The 21,989-nt window shown below is 48.2% G+C and overlaps 3 protein-coding genes across 3 annotated transcripts; 1 reads left to right on the top strand and 2 right to left on the bottom strand.

Annotated features, from left to right (window-relative positions):
• Positions 1 to 1,886: 1,886 nt before the first annotated feature.
• On the top strand, positions 1,887 to 9,293 carry LOC135370923 (solute carrier family 13 member 2-like). Its single transcript, XM_064604844.1, has 14 exons — positions 1,887 to 1,971; positions 2,068 to 2,170; positions 2,228 to 2,380; positions 2,700 to 2,861; positions 3,081 to 3,408; positions 3,795 to 3,858; positions 4,311 to 4,430; positions 4,489 to 4,605; positions 4,682 to 4,762; positions 4,838 to 4,936; positions 5,461 to 5,629; positions 5,696 to 5,857; positions 8,710 to 8,847; positions 8,912 to 9,293. The coding sequence occupies exons 2-14, from the start codon at positions 2,075 to 2,077 to the stop codon at positions 9,086 to 9,088; spliced, it is 1,866 nt and encodes a 621-aa protein (XP_064460914.1). The 5' UTR covers positions 1,887 to 1,971; positions 2,068 to 2,074; the 3' UTR covers positions 9,089 to 9,293.
• LOC135370924 (ras-like protein family member 10B) lies at positions 9,180 to 11,095 on the bottom strand. The gene is made up of 2 exons (XM_064604845.1): positions 10,890 to 11,095; positions 9,180 to 10,392 (listed from the first exon to the last, which is right to left on the bottom strand). The coding sequence occupies exon 2, from the start codon at positions 10,389 to 10,391 to the stop codon at positions 9,804 to 9,806; it is 588 nt and encodes a 195-aa protein (XP_064460915.1). The 5' UTR covers position 10,392; positions 10,890 to 11,095; the 3' UTR covers positions 9,180 to 9,803.
• A 3,337-nt stretch (positions 11,096 to 14,432) lies between these two features.
• LOC135370275 (chitinase-3-like protein 1) lies at positions 14,433 to 17,525 on the bottom strand. Its single transcript, XM_064603983.1, has 5 exons — positions 17,311 to 17,525; positions 16,767 to 17,054; positions 15,964 to 16,338; positions 15,673 to 15,906; positions 14,433 to 14,888 (listed from the first exon to the last, which is right to left on the bottom strand). Exons 1-5 carry the CDS (start codon positions 17,470 to 17,472, stop codon positions 14,529 to 14,531), a joined length of 1,419 nt encoding a protein of 472 aa, XP_064460053.1. The 5' UTR covers positions 17,473 to 17,525; the 3' UTR covers positions 14,433 to 14,528.
• Between the last annotated feature and the right edge of the window lie 4,464 nt (positions 17,526 to 21,989).

Genomic DNA, 21,989 nt, shown 5'->3' on the forward strand with positions numbered 1-21,989 from the left:
GACCTAATATTTTCACAATACCGGCTTATTATGGCCCAGCCTTTTCACCACTATACTTTAACTGTCGCCTTGGTAACACGAATATGGCTTCAAGTAGCTGCGTTGGTAACACTGGCTTCCCTTCGCCCTGCTGCCCTTCCTCGGATTATTTTTGCTCTAACGTCTTTCTTAGATTTCTGCTCCGTCCCCCTCTCCCTCTTCTCTTATCGGTCACGGGGCTGCCCCCAGGCGCGGATCCAGGATCTTGATGAGGGGTCTTGAACAGCGCATGCCACAAAAACTGTCGAAGATCAATTGAAGCAGCTGCTGACTGATGAATAAACTGGGGGGGGGGGGGGGGGGTCAAGAACATCCGGATCCCTCCTTCCCAAGCGATCAACGTATTTCACCGGCGTAAACTGCAAGATACTTCTTCCACCGATATGGAATCCCATTTCTCCTTAGTTTACAACACGCCGGCTCAGTGTGTCCAAAGGGGGGTCGTAATCAGATCTTTGGACGTGCCACCCCTGTGTTTGTAAACAACGCATTTGTTATATGTGTGGCGTGTTGTAGCGCCTTTCGATCTCAGTAATCATTTTTGTCTGACATTCTTGCAATAAAACACACAGAACCGTTCAGGTGTCCTCGCATCCACTGCTGTACACTGCTGCTATGCTCTGCTATCCACTATATATATATATATATATATGCTGGTAATCTGCTATATATACTGCTATCTACTCGCAACGAAATGACAGCAACGCTGGTGGCTCACTCAGCCGAAGCAATGCGCTGAGAATTCGCCGGACCAGGACAGGGTAGAGATTTTGCCATAGTAGTCCATTGTAGTTGGCCGCGTGAGGGTGGTTTAAAAAATGTATCGAGCGTAATGTGATATGTAATGCCAAAAATGAATCGCTGCCCAATAAGAGCGTTGTGTTATCTTGCTCGACGAATAAAATTAGCTGCTGGAACGAAGAAGGGGATATGCGCCAGATTCGAGCAACGGCCATGCGCGCACCAAGACCCTGCCGACTGAGCCAAGAGTAAGGACAACAGAATGTGCTCGTCATTGACAATCGCATTCTTAGAATGCAATGCGTTACAATGCAATCGTATTCTTAGAAGAAAAGGCGGTGGTGGTGTGTTTCATATGGCATTAGTGTCCTTGTGAAATCAGGTCAGTTTTTTCCTACGTCCATATTACTTAATCTATATTACGCTTTCATACATTCCCATTTTTCATATTGCTCTTGTGTGGGGGGTATCACTTATAAGACCCACTTACGTGTCCTGGAAGTCTTACAAAACCGTGTCATCAGGATTACCTTTCATTTGCCTTATTTATCCCAATTCTCAGTGTCCAGGACAGCATACCATATGGCGTTCTAGGTTTGACCTATCGTATTTTAAAACTTAATCTAACTTTGCCTAAGATAAATTTTTGCAATTTGAATTCACGCTCGCGTACTAGGGCAAATTACGGCAGGCTGTCGTTTTTGTTTCGTGGTGTATGTAATTGGAACCTGCTGCCGCCTGAAAATAAAAAAATGTATGTTCTTATTCATCTTTTAGGAAACAAGTAAGAAATGTATTGTTAATTAACAGTTCCTGGCCGTTGTGTTTCCTATCATGTATGATGCACCACTTTTTTTTTTTTTTTTCTGAACTGTATTGCTTTCATGTTTTATGATTTATGCTCTTATCGTGGCTGACGCCACCATAAGAAGACACAGCGTACGACACAGTGTGGACGACACAGCGTCCACACTGTCGTCTGCTGCGGAATTGTTGTGGTTAAGCCGCAGGATAAGTATTCACATTCACCGTGGTTAGAACATCACGAAAATACTACCCGCGCTCACGTGGTAGCGGAAGTTTTGCACAACAAGGAAGAAGAAGAACATCACGTTTCGTTCGGCTTCCATCGGCTTCCCTTCCTCGCTCGCTGTTGTTCTACTGCTACTTCGACCGTCGACACAACACATGGTGGGCGTCTCTGCTGAGGGCGCGGCTAAACAGCCTACTTTGTCTAGCGCACAAATACAGAATATTTGCGCCTTTTTCTTCCTGCTTGTTTTACAGTTTCATCATGGAAGAAGAAACGGCACCCAGCAGGGTTTCTGCGGTTGCGACGGGTTACGTACCAGTTGTGGCTATAGTTCCAATATTCTTCCTGGGCGACAAGGTAAGACGTTAACGAACGTGGTAAGACACGCTTACGAGTGCCCTGTGATTCTTGAAGGCGAGCCTGTGCGCGTACGTTGTGCTGCTGATGGCCCTCTGGATGTTGCTGGATACGTTGCCCGTCCCCGTGATATCCCTAGCGCTGCCCTTCCTCCTGCTTCCTGTCCTGGACGTCTCCAACGCGGCAGACCTTGCACAACACTTCTTGATGGTGAGAACTTTTCTTATGGAACATAGAATGCCCCCTCACAAAAAAAAAAAAAAAGAGAAAAACGTCACTTCTGCCTGCCATACGTGGGGGTGATGTGAGTGTTGTTCATTCGTTGTAGCAAAAACCGTGTCGGTAGAGCTTAGCCACCTCACTCTGCCGAACACGCTCCGCAACCGAAAATAGAAAGCCAAAGCTTCGAAGCTTGCCGTCCATTCCACGTTCTTCACAAATCATCATTATCATCACCACATCAACCCGTTGAATTCGTTATGAGATCATAAACAATCGCATGTAATCGCACCAAACCTCCTGCCCACAGGACAACGTTGTGATGCTTTTGCTAGGGATGTCCATCCTTCTATCTGCTTCGGAAGACACCAACCTATGCGCCCGTGCTGCCCTCTATGTTTTAGCCACCTTCGGATGCCGCATCCGGACTGTGCTCTTGGCTGTCACCATAGCCACCTTCCTTGTTACTCAGGTGCTGTATATGCCACACACACACACACACACACACACATATTCAGGGGCGGACCCAGACCCTTGGCTTGGGGGGGGGGGTTACTTTGTGCACATAGTGGAGAGGGAAATTCAATGTATAAACTGACGTTTTTGGGGCGATCGTCCAACCGCTCCCCCCTCCTTAGATCCGCCACTGCACACACCTTCGTGTTTCTGACGAAGCGAAGCCTTCCAGCAGGTCTTGATGAACGGTGCAACGACACTGGTCATGTGTGCCATTGTGGAGGCGACAGTATTTGAGCTCAAGCACGACCTCATCTCCAGCTCGTTCGCAAAAGCTCTGCAGCAACGTCGACGAGTCAAGACTGCCGTCGACGAAGACGACATCATCATGACTGCAGTTTCTGTGAAAGTCATTTCTCCTCGCTCCACGGAAGAGATCACTCAGTACGAAGACGACCACTTTCTGACGGTTGTGCCGACGGACATGGATCCGCAACATTCAGCGATCCTTCGATCCATTTCCCAGGGTACGAGTTCCGAACAGAAGGTACCTGCTCCAGACGGTACGTTTCTTTTCCTTCGTTCGTTTTTTTCTTTTTATTTGTCATGTGCGCTTATAACCTTGCCAGTCAATAGACCTCTCCCTGTTTGTAAACAAATGACGTCATAGCGTTCGACAGCGCCACCAATTTGGTAGAGTTGATCTACGCTCGAAGCTAGAGGTCCTAGAGGTGGACAAGGTCGCGCCCGAAAGCCACGGTCTTGAGGGGATTGCGCGACCTTCGTTCCCACTTTTCTTTCAATAGGAGGCAGCAAATAAGTGCCCATTCGCGGAACCCAGCCCTCCCCTTCCAATTTGATTCGGTTTCAGTCTACCAACGTCATGGTGACGTTTCTCGGGTAAAGGTCTCCTGTATCCACTAATGCTATAAAAACCATTACTATACAGCAAGGCGACGTGCGTCCATACTGAAATGTCCTCACATGGGAAGGCTGTTGGTCTTGGAATCATGGTGAGTTTACAGCGATGAGTATAAAGCATGGTTCACACGTGTGTGTTCTGCTGCGTGCGGATGCATGCGGCCGCTGGTCACCGTGGCAACAGATACGTGCGCTACTTCCCGCAGCAGAACGCGAAGCGTTCGCCCGAGCTCAACTTTTTCCGACGCACGCAGCAGCCCGCAAGCGGAGAACGAATCGCGAGGCCGCCTCCCGAGCGCGCACAGTAGGTTTGTCTCTGCGAGACTGTTTTAAAAATGGCGGCCACCGGAGTGGAAGGCGTTGGCAGCGCTCATTGGCTTAACGGTTTGGTGACGCACGCATTCGGGCGCAGGTATGTGAACAGCGGAACGGATTGCTGACAATGCACGCAGTAGAATGCACTAGTGTGAGCCATGCATTCTTCACATGCATGCACTGCGTGAACCAGAGTCGTTTCATTCACCGTGTCGCACAATGCTTTCAGCCGGTTCAACCAAATAAAGAAAGCCTTAATGATGAGCGTTACCTGTGGTGCCTCTGTAGGAAGTCTGGCCAACATGCTTCAGACGTCTGCGGGCATGTTCCTGCGAGACTTTCTTCAAAGGTAAGCTACACCTTATTCTGCAACATGACCATGTAGAAATATATCTCGTCTCTGGTAGCCGCTTCGGCTGGTGCGGGTTGGGGACAGTCGACTGGATCGTCGTTAGCTTGCCAGTGTCCGTCGCTTCAACGGCTGTCTGCTTCGCCATCACATATTATGGATACTTGCGAAAGTAGTGAGTACCATTCACTCTCTTCCTGCTTCGCGTGTCTGATATATATATATATATATATATATAACAATTTCTGCAGCGATTTCGAGGAAGCGACGGACATAGCGAACGCGATCCAGGCGGTGCTCCGTCAGAAGAGGCACTTTCTTGGCAGACCCACGTGAGTATATAGCATTCCACCGATTTCAAGTGGTGATCTAAGAAAGCTATATCTACGCTATCTGCACTATTACAGAATCAAGGAGTTCCTGCTTTTAACGTCATTCCTCGCTGTCGTCGCAACATGGTACGCACGCCAATTCAGCAAAAACTGCGGTGAGGTGCAGCGTACACGGTAAGTGTAACGAAGTTACGTCATGTCAGTATTGCTAGATGATGTACACCGAAATTCAGGTAAAAGAAGTCCTTAAAAAGTCGCTACACCTCATATAGATGCGTAATTGTGCCAAAGTTACCGACGCCTAGGCCCAGCTTCAACTAATCACTGTGGCGTATATCAATTTGATACACGCCATAGGCGGGAATGGTATAGCTTTGGTCACTACAGGCACGACTACCCAGACCATATGGCGAATTCGGGTGGTCATACCGTGGCAACACGGCCCAGCGCTCGGAAGTTGCTAGGTCGGCACCCGTGCTGGATCACGTGACCGTTGCCACCCGAACACGAGTGACAGGAATATAGCGGTTCATGCGCTTGGATCCCGCTAGGGGCATCGCATTCGCATTCGTCTTCGGGTCACCGTGTCTGCTAACCTACGTGAACATAGATTCAAGCCAAATGTCGTAGTGGCAACTCTGCTACCATGCTGCTACTCGCTACCTTTTTTACGCGTATTGTACATTGCGTGTATACAGGGGCCTCCACGAAGTAACCGCACTCTACATGGTGATCGTCATGCTGGCAATGATTCCTGAAGGGTTGACGAGTACTCCAGTTATTCTCTGGAAGCATGTATCGAGACGAATTCCTTGGACGGCACTCATAATAGTGGGCGGGTCACTGAGTGTCACTGCAGCTACACTGGTATGTTGCGATTGTCAGGAGGATGTATATAATAGACTGTAATAAATTTTTCCTTGTCTTACATAGGTCAGCGGCTACCTACGTCAGATGACTCGTCACTTGTCGAGGCTAGACTTCCTCACACCGCTGCAGACGCAGATAGTTCTATCTCTCATTTCGTCTGTTCTGACAGAGTTCAACAGCGACGTCGTTGTCGCGAAGATTCTAATTCCAGCCGTGTCCGATTTGGTAAGGCGTCCTTAAACACTTTGCTTTGTCTCAGGAAGGTGTATGGCAAGAGCCATTATCCGTGTATTCACGTATTCACGTCGTGTCTTCACGTACACTTCCAACATCACCTATAGATAGAGAAGGCCTGCTTACTCGTCGACGTGACGTAACAACTAAGGATCGTGTTTACAACGGCGGTAACCAATCACGAACGTGCTTTCAGCTGTCGTAACCATGGAGACTAACCACCGTCGTCCGCGAGTAGTGAAGTGATTGAACGTCCCCGCGTACTTAATGGGAATTCTTCAAAAACAAAACGGTTCCATATCTTCTCAAAACTTCTGGAAAGAGCGTTGCACTTCCATGTGCACTTCTAAGTTAGCTGCAATCATTTGCGAGATCATGAATTCGCACAACGACGAATCGCAGTAGCAGACGAATTATGACTTTATACGTTCACGTAGCGAAAGAGGTAGAGGGGGCAATAAGCAGGCTGTATTTAGGTGGCGTTGACACTGCATGCTAACCGTTGGGACAGCTACAAGATACATCGTAGCAGAAGACAAGAAAGGACGCTGACGATGTCTTCTGCTAAGTGTCGTTTGCTAAGTGTGCAGTACGCCACTCCCGATATTCCGCACCATGTGAATGCTTAACATAACACGAGACGGAACTTCGGCCCTGTCAGCGGTGTTTTCGCTTTTTCTTCCACTGGAATCTTCCTTGAGGATGTCGCTCGTGTGAACACACAATATGTCACAGCAAGCAGGATTCTATTGGATTGGATTATATTAGCATGCACTTATCTTGCTAACCTAATGGTACTCGCAGAGCTTACGTGAAGCGCATGTTCCCGTTACGAACGTAATATAATAGTGAAAGAAATATATCTGGAGAGCTCCAAACGGCATGATTGCATCTACATCGCCGCCCCCGTAGCAACGATATCAGTGTGATAGCGACGTGCAACAGCTGGCTTATCAGCGCGGGTTTACACGGCTGCCACAATATTTCAATAACCCGAACAGTTATTGGCACCGTACTGTGGGTTTTCGCGGTGCCCGCCATCTGTACCAAACGACAAACGCAGTCTTCTATAGTGCATACCTCAATATGGCCCACAATTCAAAACAGGATTCTTGAGTGTCAGGAAGTCGGAGAAAGCGACCTGTTCCGTCGCGACTTTCTAAAGGTGTTCTAAGAACTCTATTCCTTCTCAAGGAAGAGTAACAAATAGCATGTGGTTGCTCCAGGACATGTCACACGAGAGAGCGAGAGAACGAGAGAGGAAGTGCATACCTGCTCATAATAGCCTCCCTTGGAAGCCAGGAACAGGTGCCATCCTTGTGCCAAAGTGCTCAGTTACTGGCATCTACTTTTCTCCTCCAGGGTGACAACTAGAAAATTTGTGACCTCCCCCCGTACGCCTGCTCTCCGAAAGTTGCGAAAGTCTTTCTGCGCCCCCTTAGGTGGGCTCAGGAGGGCAGTTGCCCCCCCCCCCCCCCCCATAGACACCAGCCCTGACCATGCTCAATATCTGTCATATAGCTTTGCCGCCAAGGTCTCATCCACGGCGTGACGCACATCTTTGTCGCTCTGATCAAACCTGTCTCACAAAAGTTGTCCGTGTGGGCGTACCAAGAGGGGGGGCAAGGGGGTCGTGCCCCCCCCCCTGGAGATCCTTAATTACTTTCGAGGTTACATGGGGAAATTACGCGCTCTTTATTAATAGGTCGTCATAATTTATATCCAGATGTCCCAATATGAGCCTCTGAACACCCGCAGCGTTTGTCTCCAGGAGAAGAGGTGAGGGGGTTGTCCCCCTCCTCTCCCTTGGGGAAAATCCCGGGAAGGCCCATGTGGCGAACGAGGGGACAACCACAGGTCTGGCCATTGCGGAGGCCGAGGAAGGGTTTCGTTCCCTAGCTTACAAGGTTTACTGTGACACATGCAAGAGAGCTTTCTCATGCAAGACGAAGACGCCATGCCATGTCTGTTTACCAATGGTGGCTACTTCAGTTGTCGGCTTCTTCGCTTGTTCGCTTCTCGTAGTTCAGGGCAGCAGTGGAGGACAACGTGGTAAAGGATTCCAGCTGCCGACCACCATACAAGAGGAAGTGGTTTTGAGTGATGAAAGGATATGACTTGCGTATAGCCCCCAGGTGATCGTCGATGATCGTTGTATAGCAGACCCAGTTTCCGACACTGGTGACCATCCAATTCGTGATACCCATTATTCGTCAGCACAAGAGACGTGCACCCTTCGAGCCGGTACGTGTGCCTTGTCCACTGCGGACGGCTCATGGGGAATACACGTATCAAGCATTTACGTTTCACCCATCGCGACAAGCCGTCGCATTCGTAAGTGGTTTACATGCAACATCTCGTGCAGCTATCGTACGGGGGTCAGCTCAGCTTCTACGGTGTGCGTGCAGAATGACTGTTTGAACGCGCACAGGAAAATCAACCTCAGTTGTGCCCAGGGGCGGATCCAGGGGGGGGGGCCCTGCCCCCCCCCGAGACATACCTCTACCCCCCATTCCGGCAGATTTTCCTGCTACATGGCGACCCCCCCGTCTTCTCTCTTTTTTTCAGTGCCCCCCCCCCCCCGAGGGTCTTCCCTGGATCCGCCCCTGGTTGTGCCCATGTCACCGTGTGTGTGTCACGTCCAACACGTGGCGCCATCAGCGACCGAATGCTTCCTCTGAGCCTTGCAACGCGACATTTGAATTGTACCAACCGCGCCTGTTTCGAAACGTTCGAAAACCGGCCTCGCTGGATCAGTTGGTAGCGTGTGACTAGAGACTATTACGGCGACGGCCAATGCGACATTCAGGGAATAATAATTCCGTTCATAATGTTCTATCAAGGCAGTGCAGTCGAGTGTGCATCCTCTGTACTACGCGCTTCCCGTGGCCATGGCGTCGACAACATCCGTAGTTCTCCCATCCGCCGCAGCGGGCATTGCTGTCCTACATACTGTCACCGACACCAAGACCGCGGACCTCGTGAGTGACGCGTTCACACTGACCCTGTCTCATTATTCACATAGCTACTATACCTTTCTTCCAGGTGTACCCTGGACTGATACTGAAGACGGTAACCCTGATGACCATCACGGCGTTAGTGAACAGCGTCGGAGACGACGTCTTCCACTGGAAGGAGATCCCCGCATGGGTGTACAACGTCTCCATAACGAATTCCTCCAAGACGCTGCTACACGCGAAAAAGAGACACTTCAGTGCATGACGTGCTGCCTGGGCTGGGCGGTAACTGTTCCAGCCTGCTGTTTACTAAACTCGTTTATTGCGAGAATTGAGCAAAGGGTCCCGCAACCGAAAGAGCAGAACGTGAAGACGCTGAACCGCACGACTGCACTTTCATTTATATGAATGAAACAGAAGACGGCGTCTAATGTATTGAAATTGGTTAATACGATAATGGCATTTTCAGTTCCGTATCTCGATGTCATAGAAATTCATCTACACTACCTTTCGGCGCTATATGCTAGCTATGTACACAGAAATGTTCCACTACAAGTCGCATCTCATCAATCATTCTAACATTTAAGCCCAGTTTTACCAACCCCGATTAACATTTGAACCGAGATCAGCGGTCCCTCAATTTGACTCTGCTTCACTAGGGGGTAGTTATTGTAACTGAAACATTGAACACGTCACTAACGTTGCTCAGAATTTAGCGACCCTTAATCTCGGTTCAAACATAACCAGCGTTGGTGAAACTGAGCCATGTGGCCCGGTTCCACCAACGCCAATTAACATTTACATTAATGGTCCCTTATCTTGAATTTAACGCTTAATTCTGCTTCACTAAAGGGAGTTCTTATCATTGAAACATTCATCACGTCACCAACTAACGTTTGTAAAGAAGAATTGAGTGTTAATCTCTGTTAACCAGTGTTGGTGAAACCGGGCCTTAGTCATGCACAGTCACTACGTTGATGTCAGAGAATCCTACACCGGTCCCTCGCTCCGCCGTCACCTACGCCGCGAGCCCCGAGACCACCGAAGTCGTCGAGTGCCCTCACTATCTCCCGGAACAAGGACATGACGTGCCAGTTGTACTTGGCGGAGCACTCGACGTAACCACAACGCCAGTGCTTCTTCACTAGCCCGGCCACCTCACGGTGTTCTCTCGGTTCTCCTAGGTCGTGCTTATTCCCCACAACAAACACTGGGACGCCCTGCATATTCCTCGACTCGAAGATTTGTTCACGCATGTTCTTGACGTATTGGAAAGTTTCTGGAGCGTTGAGGTCAAAGACCAGGACGTACGCGGAGGCACTTCGTAAGCCGTAGTAACGAAAGTCTGACCACTCGTAGAATGAATTGGCCGGGAAGTAAGGTACTACCGGGAGGTCGCTCACTTGCAGGTCGTACAAACGTCCGTTAACGATGACTGATGGGTGGAAGGTTCGGCGCGTGTCCGTCGGCACGTAGACTTCGCTGAACTCGCTCCAGACGAACTGGTGGATGAGAGATGTCTTGCCGACGGCGGGGGCGCCCAGTACGACCACCTTGACGAGGGGCATCCTGTACAGCAAAACGCGCCAGGCATTACGTGGCGAAGTACGAGACAAGGTCACACAAGGAAGGGTCTGGTGTCTAGTCTCCATTTGCTGAACTGCCCGTACGGTCTTTGTACCCCGATGTTGAGAACTGTTGGCCCCACTCATTTGTTCCTACTTTCCTACCTTGTAAGGACACTGAAACGGTTATTACATAAACAAGCACAGTTCCAAATCGTAAGAGGTACGGAAGATACCAAGATGCGTAAAACGTTAAAGTGTGAATAATATAGAAATGCCGTGAAGAGTTCACCATGTGAGACACTGGGCTATACGTAGCTTGGGTACTGTGCATGCTACATAAAAGTCCATACGGTATTGGCACCGCGTAAACATTCAGCTTCGCCTACGTAAAATTTGCGAGCTGTCTCGTTCTCTGTACGAGCGATAAGTCAAACTTCTTTCAAATAAAGCATTCTTTCAAAGACATTGTGGTAATAATGGTTAGAGAAACAGGTTTACCTCTTGCCGATGTAAAGTCATGAAATCCTTCGCACTCTTTCACGTCGCAATCTGGCCGCCAGCACGGTGAACGCGTCCAATCCTGGAGGGTTTTTCCTGCTGACGTCATGTGGGTTCATCTCCGCGCTAAACCGTCTGTTCCAGCTGTGGCTTCCCGCTTAACACAACATTCTTTTCCTGTCAAAGCAGAAACACAGCACCGCCAAGCAAATATGGAGTCATTGTAAACAAGCGAAAGAAGTCATGCACGATACAGTTGATGCAAGTGTGGACGAATTGATTGAGCGTGCTAAGGGTGAAGACCATGATTTTGCTAAGGGTTCAGGACCGTTCGCTCAGAGAACACGGCTGTACTGTCGCGGGATTGAACTGAACTCGTCAAGGGTTGAGAACTTACGTAGTACTTGAATAAAGGCGGGTACCAATATACGCGCTGAGCTGTTATACGATGCGTTATGTACTCCTTGCGACATACTCATCTGAAATCGACAGCTCGCGGTTTATCCTGTCTGAAATCTCCAGGTACTGCAAGATAGTTTCTTTCGACTAACAGACTCTTACGGCATACTATCCATCCTCAGACACAATAATGGTCCAGCCCAACAATGCGGAGGAGCCTCGGATTGGTCTGCTCAAACGATATCTCCCGCTGTGATTGGACAGATCGTTTGCGGAGACGAATGAGAGCGGCCTCTGCATTGTCGGCCGCCTTGAGAAAGAGAGGGAGAAGGAAAGGGTGCATTGCGGTTTCTTTCGCTCGTAAGTCACGAACCACGCAGCAGATGAATCCTGTTCCTTTTCTGTTGGTCTCAAGGTAACGACATACTTCATTCCACGAGGAAATCTTCTTGCACTTTCCTACCCTTTTAAATTTGCCATCGACCAGATATTACGGAGACCCATGCTTGGAACCGACAGGACTCTACACGTAACCCTTTATCACGAGAAACGAACACGGTCGTCATTTCATTAGTTACTTCCCGAAAGTTACTCCTCTTCATAAGTGCTTCCCGAAAAGCTATATTTGTTTTCAACGGCGACTCCTATTGAAGGGTCCCTCGAGATCGGCGTGAGCTACACGCCTAGCGGGACCTTGATTAGAGACTGGGGTCCGCCCGGAGATCCTTTTACGGCGTCATTAATCTCGTCAAAGTGAGGGCGTGCTCATAGGGAACGTCTTTTATCGCTACGTCGCTTCGTGTTCTGGAATAATCGACGGAGAAACGCTCGTCGCGACCTTGCGATTGAGAAAAGTAGATTTCCCGTGCATTCACACGAGCGAAATATTTCATCATGAAATATTCTTGTGGAACAAAAAGCAAAAATATGTTCAAGCAGAAGTTCTGCACGTCTTATGCAAGCGTTCGCAGGGGGCAGGAAGATCGGAAGTGGCATGCTGCAAACTTAGCAGACGACACCGTCAGCCGTGTCGTCTGCCATAGATTATCTTGTGGCTGAGCCGCAGGATATTCATCAGGGTTAGAAGGGCACAAATATTCTTGTGGAAGAAAAAGCAAAATATGTTCAAGCGGAAGTTCCGGCATGTCTTTTGCAAGCGTTCGCAGTGGCATGCTGCGAACCTAGCAGATGACACTGTCGGCCCTGTCGTCTGCCACAGATTATTTTGTGGCTGAGACGCAGGGTATTCACCATGGTTAGAAGGGTACAAAAGGACACGATGAAGCTGGCCACGACCATGCAAAGACATGCTGACCTCCTGATACAGGTTTGCTTCGTCATCTAGTGTCATGGTTCGAGGAGTGGACACACAGTAAATCTCTCTGCACCTTTCAGCATGCAAAGGGATGTTCTTGTACATAGCAACCTTTTTTATTCCTAAGCTGGACTGAAACGTGTAATAACAGCGTGGAAAATAGTAACTGCAAAACACCCATCTGAAATAGCTCTTTACGTAAACGGAATACGCGCCCCTGATATCGTGTTCCCTGTGGAATAACCCTTCCCTTCTTTTTTTTTATACTTTGGATTAAACATATCCCCCCCCCCCCCTGTGGAATATGCCCTTTGGTGCGTTTTGTAGAATACGCCGTTTATAGAAGGATGTTTTACAAAACACTCTTCTGTATGACGTAAAACCTACACCACAAAGAATAACACATTTACGAGCAAAAAATGGAAAAAAAAATACTGCTTAAAGTGTCGCTCTCATGGTTGCATGCCGCAAAATACGAGGTCTTGTGTTTCCCACGCTATATTTCAGCATTCCGGAATATGCGCTAGAATATTGCAGTAACACATAAAGAAACGTATTACGACAAGACGGTCTCAAACCGATACAAGTACTCTGCCACTATTCGTATTATAAATACTAGTACCCTGACACTCTTCAGTTATGCTTTGTACCGCCGCCTACGGTGTCCAGTAGCAGAACATTTTACACTCCATAATTCATCTATCTACGGAATAGTTTACGAAACACTTTATCGTAGGAGGGGTAGAGCAACAACGGATTCGGAATAGCGACGTAATTTATTTTACTGTTCCATCCCAACGAAACGCCTTCTGCTTCTGTACATCTACTCAAAGCGAGAAGGCAGTGCAATTGCCTCATTGCCATGAATGACCCTTCTGGAACTAGAGGACATTGACAATGATAGCGTGCAGATTTGTGAACGAAAAAGCAGTCACACCAGAGAAATCCCTCGCAATTGTTATTGAGTCGCGAACACCCGATTGATTTTCCTATAGAGCAAGAGAGAAGCTGGTCGAAGCTGTCGTCTGCCATGTAATGCTTACTAATGGACTCAACACTGCCTCGAATTATGATTCCGGACAAAAAAATGTAGGTCGTACTCATTTTTTTCGTGTCAATTGGTGTCCGCGTGGCGGTATGCGGTTTGCAGACGATATTTCCTCGGGAAGAACTGTGCAAAAAACGCGCTGTACTCACCTCTTGGCCTGCTCCGAGTCCGAAGTTATGACGAGCGCCATCTTCCAGCCAATGTGAGAGAGGCGTGCAGTCACGTGACGGGACCGTCGTCATGGCGACAAAGGATGAGGATGCCCTGCTCCGGAACCGCGACATTGATTCTGGTGGTACGGATGGACGCTGCCTCGTGGCTGTAGCATTTGCGTGAGAACTGTTGCGCATTAATTTCCGAGAAACAGTGTCCCATCCCAGCTGACACAGACGTCACACAATTTTTATGCATGTTTTCCAGATGCTGTGTAGAATTTGCAATGTGAATAAAATGTACTGAAATTTACTATAGACGCCAGGTCATTCATGGGAAAACAAATGCTTTCGGATTTGCACATTGATCGGGCTTCAACTCACATCCGTCCTCTCTCAAATTTCATCAGCAATGTCTCCTCCTTTGAATGACCGAAGATTGAGCAGACGGGCAATCCTACGGTCTGCACCTATCATCCTCATCCACACTTCGTCAGCAGGTTTGTCCCGCGCGAGATGAGTGACAGTTCGATGTCTGCATGCTTCAACCTTTAGGAGACATCATTGCGAGCAGAACGTACCAATAGCACGGACAGGTTAAGCCCCGAGAATCCAAAAGTTTCCAATAATGACGACTCATTCTTTATTTTGCTTTGGTAGCTTAAAAGAATGCACGCTGTTTGAGCGCATTTTAAATATAAACGATATATCGTGATAAAATTTTGTTATCCTTTCTTCCTCGATGGGTACGTCCTTCCCAGAGTGTGGTTCCTCAAGAAGATGTCTCTGGCCCTCGCCAGCAGTGGTTTCCCCAAAGAGCCGCGGAAGTCATCCATGGAGATGTCCCACACGGCTATGCCCCCGGTGAACAGGACCAGGTGCGACTTGCTCTGTAGTGAGACGTCGTCTTCGAAGCCCACCCACTGGTCTCCGCTCACCAAGTATGGACACTGGCTTACGCGGTCGAATTGTCGGGACCAGCTCAGATCGTGCGCCAGAAGCTGATCGATTTCGAAGTGGCCCAACAGACCTGGCTCCTTGGTGAATACACCGGGGTTTCCTGGACCTTTCACTGGGTCCCCGGCCTGTAGAAAGACGGGCTTAAGTTAAATGAGAATGTCACTAGGGGTAGAAATTAGGATTGCCCTGGCGGGTCAGAAAAGCTGCTTCCCTCCACTCCCAGTCTGCGACGCCACATCTTCTGACCAATAGTGAGGTTGCATTTGGAGCCCCCCCTCCCGTACCGGCGTATGACACAGAACAGTAGACCCGTCGCCTTGCTCCCTCGCCTTAGCAGACGATTCCCGGCATCCAATAGAAGTGCTCGATGACCTGACGTACGCAACGCGCCTGAGGGAGCTGGAAGGGATCGCCGCCGCTGCACTCACTCTTGTGAACTAATTTTCTCAGGATATTGCGCGCTTCTTAAAATAAATATCTTACTTTGTCACTGACCTGGAATGGTTTGCAAGTGCAACGCCCCAACTCACATACATAACGTCATATCCGGTACTGGCAGATCAGTGTCTTTGGAACACCTCGTCCTAGTAAAATGAGTTCTCCCCACCGAAGAAGTTGACTATGTGCAGGTGAGCGCGCATACGGGTACACGTAAAGATTCAGTGACGCTGCGGATTGCGGATAAAATGTGGTGGTACCCGCACAGCGTCCGGGGTATGTGTTACGGCATGCCCGGTGATCTATCCGGACCCACTTACGCCTTTCTCCCCCGATGTTCGGTGGCACCCCTCCTCTTTCTCTCCTGTGCACACCCCAAAGATGGACCTTTGTTTGTTAAACCTCGCTTGCGATCCCTGACACTGGACATATATACCCCATTCGGGCTCTACCTTCGCCGCTCTTACGTACCTTATTCTTGCTAGGATCCTTAAGAGTGAACGTGACACCAGCGAGGGTCAGTCCAAAGACCACCTTCTCCATCTGGTTAACCTCGACGGACAGATCGCCCAGAACGTACGACAACCCCGTCTGCCCCAGGCGCTTTGCCTGAGTCTTCACGCGAAGAGGACTGAAAAACGTCGTCACCGGGAACGTGCTGGGGTCAACCGTGCGGTGAGTGTCAACGAAGATCACGTCGACTGTCTGCACAGAAACGCCTCGTTCAATTAATTTCCTCTCTCAAGAGCTCCCCGAACTCACCTGAGCTAATTCTCGAACGTCGAAGCCAGCCTTTCTAAGTGTCTTGTCTCCAGGCACGACAACGGCTAACCTGAGGCCTTCTGCTGACAGACGCTTCTTGACGGACTTAATCAGGCTGCCGAAGTTTGATCTTTCTGTGTCCCCCAAAGGATATATCCAGTAGAGTATTATCCCGTCGTAACCGTATTGCTGAAGCCACCTCGCAGAGTTTTCTGCGAACTCTACCCTGCTTCGACGGACACTGGCGATCTTGTTGAAAGCGTCGTTGTCGGTGCGGCTTCCTCCCAGGGCAGCCCAGATAACCAGGCTGACATCCCGTTCGCGAAGCTTGGCGAACCTGCGGATGCCTTCCAGATGGACGTCGTACTTTGGGTCCTGGATAGACGCAACGTGGAAGAAGTATTGGGAGCAGTGTGACACTTAGCCCAAGGCTATGACGGTTACATGTAAAAGACAGTTAGTTGATTCGGCCTGAACCTGCATTTCACGAAGCGGGCAATTGGGGCAAGGGAGTTCGGTGTGGGACAGCATGCCACATATGATGCCTAAGAGAACTGCGATCAGTAGGCTCTAAGCATTTCGACTATGGTCTGGTGGCCCGGACTTAGTTGGCCTGACATTTGGGGCTACTCAAATGTTTTAATTAGCTCTAGCAATGTTTTCATTAACGACAAGGTTGGGGTATTTTATGTGTGGCTCGCAGTGACAGTTCTTTCGGTACTGCATCTCTGCGTTCTGTGCGGTACATTGCAGTACACTTTGGGCTTCTTCAAAATCTCGTGTCGATCAGCTTATACACTAACCTTGCTGATGATATTAGCGGCAGCAGGGTCGATCCCGAGGAAAGTGTAGACGATGTCGTCACAGTGTTCCACCTGAACGTTGTCCACCGTGAAGGTCATAGGCTCCGGCCTTCGGTACGCGCTATGGTTGAAGAAGCAGTAAATCCGCTTCCTTCCCGCTTGCAGGTCATCCTCCATGGGAACTGCCCAGGCCTCCTCAGACTCTGACCCGAAGGCGGACCGCACAGCGACCACAGCACCGGTGATGGTGAATACAGCAGCCGTAATGAACATGATATTCAGGAACTCCTGAAGCGCCATCCGGAATACAAGACGTCGCAGTAGTGTCTTACACGCGCTATTTCAAGAACAGGCAATCTACAGAGCGCGTGTTCACACACTGCACGCGTGCTGGCTTCATTGGCCTCGATAAGCAAAAACGTGACCCACTTTCGAACTGTACTTTAACGCGAACATTCGAATGGCCCCTACTGGTCTCCAGCTAGGCCCTGACTTGGGTTTCCTCGTGTACGCAGCATTGTGCGTGAAACGCGTGGGTACTTACTTTGCGTAGCAAGGCAGATGAGGGTTGCCAGGTGGTGAGGTTCCTACCAAGGAAAGTCCGTTCGCTAACTTGCCGTCTGGCCGCCCGATGCTTCGGTTTTCTAGCGCCCATTTCAAAGTCGCATTCAGGGACAGCTGGAATCACAGTAGGCGCGGTACTCATGGTTCCTGTTTGGCGGATGACGCAATGTGAACGTTTTACGCTGATCAACGAAGATCTGGAGCGCGCGGCCCCTTTTTAGCGAATGTCGCGTTAGAACAATGCGGCACCGTGCTAAGTTATGTCGGATGTGGTACTAGCTGAATATTTATGGAAAATATTATGAAATATCCCCATTAAAATTATTAACCCTACCAGGAGTTCAGCTTTCTTATTCAATCGGAGGATTCAGTTAATGACCTTTATATAAAGGTCACTTGAGGCCTTGTATGTGATTGTCTCTTCTATGTTGTTCCAGCCTCAGAATATCAGTTCTCTCATGTTAACCCATCCAAGTTGCATGTACGTGGATGATCTCGTGAGCGATCCACGCAAGTTGCGAGTGAAGTATCCACTGTTCTCTTTAATTAGCTGTCGTAGAAATAAATATTTAATGCCCATTTGGGACTATTGAAACATGTTGATTGTGTGAAAGCGTATGATAGTACAGGCTGTAAACAATGGGTGACTGTTCAAAGATGAAAGCTAACGCAACGCAATAATCTGCCAGCAGCTCAGACACTTGCTACCTCTCCCCACGAAATATGCTAGTGGAAGAAGAAAAAAAAAACTTATCACAGGGCAGAAGTTTCACGGTGTCTTATGTTGAGCGTTCGCACGGCGCCGGAATATCGGGATGGCACGCTGCGCACATAGCAGACGACCGGCACCATCGACACTGTCGTCTGCTACCGAATATCTTGTGGCTGGGTCGAAAGAAGAGAAAGAAAACACATGACGTTGAGAGCTTGCGGTCACGTGGCAGCAGAAAGCTATGACGTTTTTGCGCATTTTCCGCCGGGGTACTGTGGGAAACACTGGTGGGAAACGTCGGGATACAACGGATATTGCGATTACACAAGGGGAAAACGTTGTCGTCTGCTAAGTGCACTGTACGTCACTCCCGATATCCCTGCACCATGCGAGTGCACGACATAAGCCGTGGTGGAACTTCTGCTCTTTGAGTAGTCTTTTGCTTGTTGTTCCGATAGAATATCCCGTGAGGACGTCGCTCGTGCGAATACTCAGTTATCCAGTCAGAATTATTCCGGACGTTTTTAAATTGATGGCTTTCTGACTCTTTGACAGATGTTAACATGCGCGTATTGTACTACACGCAGATATATTTAGGGTTAAAAAAAACGCCGTGACAGAAGCCTTTGTCAACTTCCACATCAAGCTCCGACGTAAGAGGGGTGACAGCCTTGACCATTCCCATTGGTTCTCGGAAACACGTGACTTCGCCGGCGGCCGTAGCCAACACCGCCTAAATAATAATAGTGCCGTGATGTTACACGCCGGAAATTTCGGACACACGGTGCTGGAAGCTTGTCAACCTCCCACACATTGCTACCGTCCTCGGCCGCGTTTGAACCCGCGATCAGCAAGCCAACACGTTACCGACTGAGCTACCGAGGAGGGCTAACGCTGTCTAGAAAGCCTGATCGCTTAAGCGACGTGACGTAACAATTAAGAATCCGCCAATCATGACGTTACTTTCAGCGGCCGTAGCTATGCCAACGAGCCGCCACCAACAGCATTGGCAGCAGCTGGCCACATAAAGCCGACTATCCTTGACTTTGCTGACCAAGAGCGAGGGAGGCTCCGCCCCCAAATGGCGCGCCAATAGGAGGACTCGGGAGGCGGAGCGCTGCGGCCTCTGCTCTTGCCTAATAGATGGCGCATCGGTAGCGCTCGGATCGGGATATGTGAGCCGCTGTCGTCTGCTTCTTCCGGTAGAGCTACGACCTTGAAGCCTCTGCTCTCGCGTAAGAGATGGCGCTACATTGGCGCTCGGTAAGGGCACGTGTGGTCGTCCCAACTTTGAGCCTCGACCTTGAGACTGGCCGGTAACCTAAATTCCGATGACGCGGCGATTGCAAACCATAGTGCGTAGTTTTGACGATTATGCTTCATGGATGTATTATTTTGGCCAGTTCGACGTTTATGAAAACGGAAAGAAATGTTGCTGCTTTTGTTCTACTCCTCGCACTGAAATAAATCATTTAAAATAGTTGTACTGTGTGTGGTTTTTTTTTTTCCTTTTCGTAAGTAGTTACGCAAGTATACTGCGTAGTTTTGACGATTATGCTTCATGGATGTGTCATTACATTACCAAATTTTTGGCCAGTTCGACGCTTACTGCGTAGTTTTGACGATTATGCTTCATGGATGTGTCATTACATTACCAAATTTTTGGCCAGTTCGACGCTTACTGCGTAGTTTTGACGATTATGCTTCATGGATGTGTCATTACATTACCAAATTTTTGGCCAGTTCGACGCTTCGCTCCGCTCTTATGCGTGAACATTGTCTCAACTCGTGAAAAAGGAAAGAAATGTTGCTGCTTTGTTCTACTCCTCGCACTGAAATAAATCATTTAAAATAATTGTACTCTGTGTTCTTTTTTTCTTTTTTGTAAGTAGTTACGCAAGTATACTGCGTAGTTTTGACGATGATGCTTCATGGATGTGTCATTACATTACCAAATTTTTGGCCAGTTCGACGTTTTGCTCCGCTCTTATGCGTGAACATTGCCTCAACTCGTGAAAAAGAAGAAATGTTGCTGCTTTTGTTCTACACCTCGCACTTAAATAAATCATTTAAAATAATTGTACTGTTTGTGTGTCTTTTTCTTTCTTTTTGTAAGTAGTTACGAAGTATGTAAAAAGGAAAGAAATGTTGCTGCTTGTTCTACTCCTCAAACTGAACTAAATCCTTTGAAATAATTATACTCTGTGTTCCTTGTTTCTTCCCCTTTTTGTAAGTAGTTACGGAAGAAAATAATTGTGCTGTGTGTGTGTGTGTGTTTCCTTTTTGTAAGGGTTCCGGGACATTTGATCGAACGTCGTTTGGTCGAAAGCCGTTTGATCGAACGCGGGACATTTGGTCGAAAGGCATTTGATCAAACACCGTTTGATCGAGACGGCAGCGGTCGTTTGATCCGATTGTTTTATTCGTTCGCTTGGAGGGTTGATGTTTCACTCTGTGTAATCCGCTCGCCCATAAACACATTCGTCATCCTAATCCACTTTTTCGCATCCAGAAAGCGATCTGATGGTGTGCTTTTTTTTTGCTATTTATTTGCATTAAGTGCTGAAACTGCGTTTGCACGAGCTTTGAAAGTAAAGTTAGACGTTTAACTCCACTCTCCTCCTCGTGGCTGATACTGCTTGAGCGCATTGCTAAAAGTACGCAAAAACATTTCATTTTCCAAAATGCTCCGCAACCCGGGACAATTTATTCCTACGCCCACGCTAACGTGAGACATGTTGTTCGCTGCATTTTTCTAACCTATCTGCCGGAAATATGCAGAAGGTATCAGGGCCTTGGAGAATTGCTTTTTAATCTTGTCACGTTGTCTGTGTGTTCTGAGAACACACAGACAATCATACAGACTTTCCCAAATTGGAGTTCTAATTTCTCTTCTCGCTTCCAAGACTTAAGCAACGGGGGTGGCGATGCCCTCATTCGCACATTGTGCTGTTTTCTAGACGGGCGGAAATCCCTGAACACACGGGATGAGTGACCTGTAGCCTCTAACCAGGATACCCTTCACCGCTGGAGGCTACAATGTGGAACTCGAGAGAAGCCCACAAATATGGGAGGATGAGATATGTGTACTTAAGCGTATTTTAAATATAAATACGCCTAAAACGGTATTTAAATATAAATACGCCTAAAACGGTATTTAAATATAAATACGCCTAAAACGGTATTTAAATATAAATACATTTTTCTTGCCTGTATTTAAATACGTATTTTAAATACATGTATTTATATTTTAAATACAAAGTGTTTAAATACTGCCCATTCCTGGTGTTCTGTTTCATGAGCTATCCACAATGCCGCTCCTGTATTTTTGGAAGCATAGAACCCCGCCGAACCATTATTTCAGCCCTCTACAACCAGGGGCCATAGGCTAAGCCCAGTGCTTGTACATTCTTTCCGGAACCCGGTGCAGAGCAGCCTGTGGCACTGACTGTTGTCTGAGTTAAGGGACACAAACCCGTTTTCTTCCGACAGTACTTCCGACAGTTCAAGCAAAGATACTTAATTAAGTACCATTTAGCTATCGAGCCTCTCTTCGGACGCGGGATCATTTTTTTCGGAACCCGCCGCTGCTGCTGCAGTTCCCCCCCCCCCTTTGTCTGCTTGTGATTCAAGTGGACTTTGTTTCATCCATTTTTTGTGTAAATTAAGTCGTATTTATAAGATTAGTGTTGTCATACATATGTTGAAATTTTGTTTACCCTGCACGATCTAACGCTTAGAAAGAAACGAGGCACATCTGCAATATTGGGTATTGCCACATGAAAGGTCTTTTTCGTACTATCGAACGATAGCGTCCTCACCATTCTGGGACGAAGAGTTACTAAGATACGCTGATTAAACTTTGTGTTGTTTTGTATATATGTGTGTGTGTGTGCGTGTTTCCCTGTATGCACTTTAAAATTTTCCGGAAAAGTAACTACGCGCGA

This window comes from Ornithodoros turicata, chromosome 10 (assembly GCF_037126465.1).
Source record: "Ornithodoros turicata isolate Travis chromosome 10, ASM3712646v1, whole genome shotgun sequence".
Lineage (NCBI taxonomy): Eukaryota > Metazoa > Arthropoda > Arachnida > Ixodida > Argasidae > Ornithodoros > Ornithodoros turicata.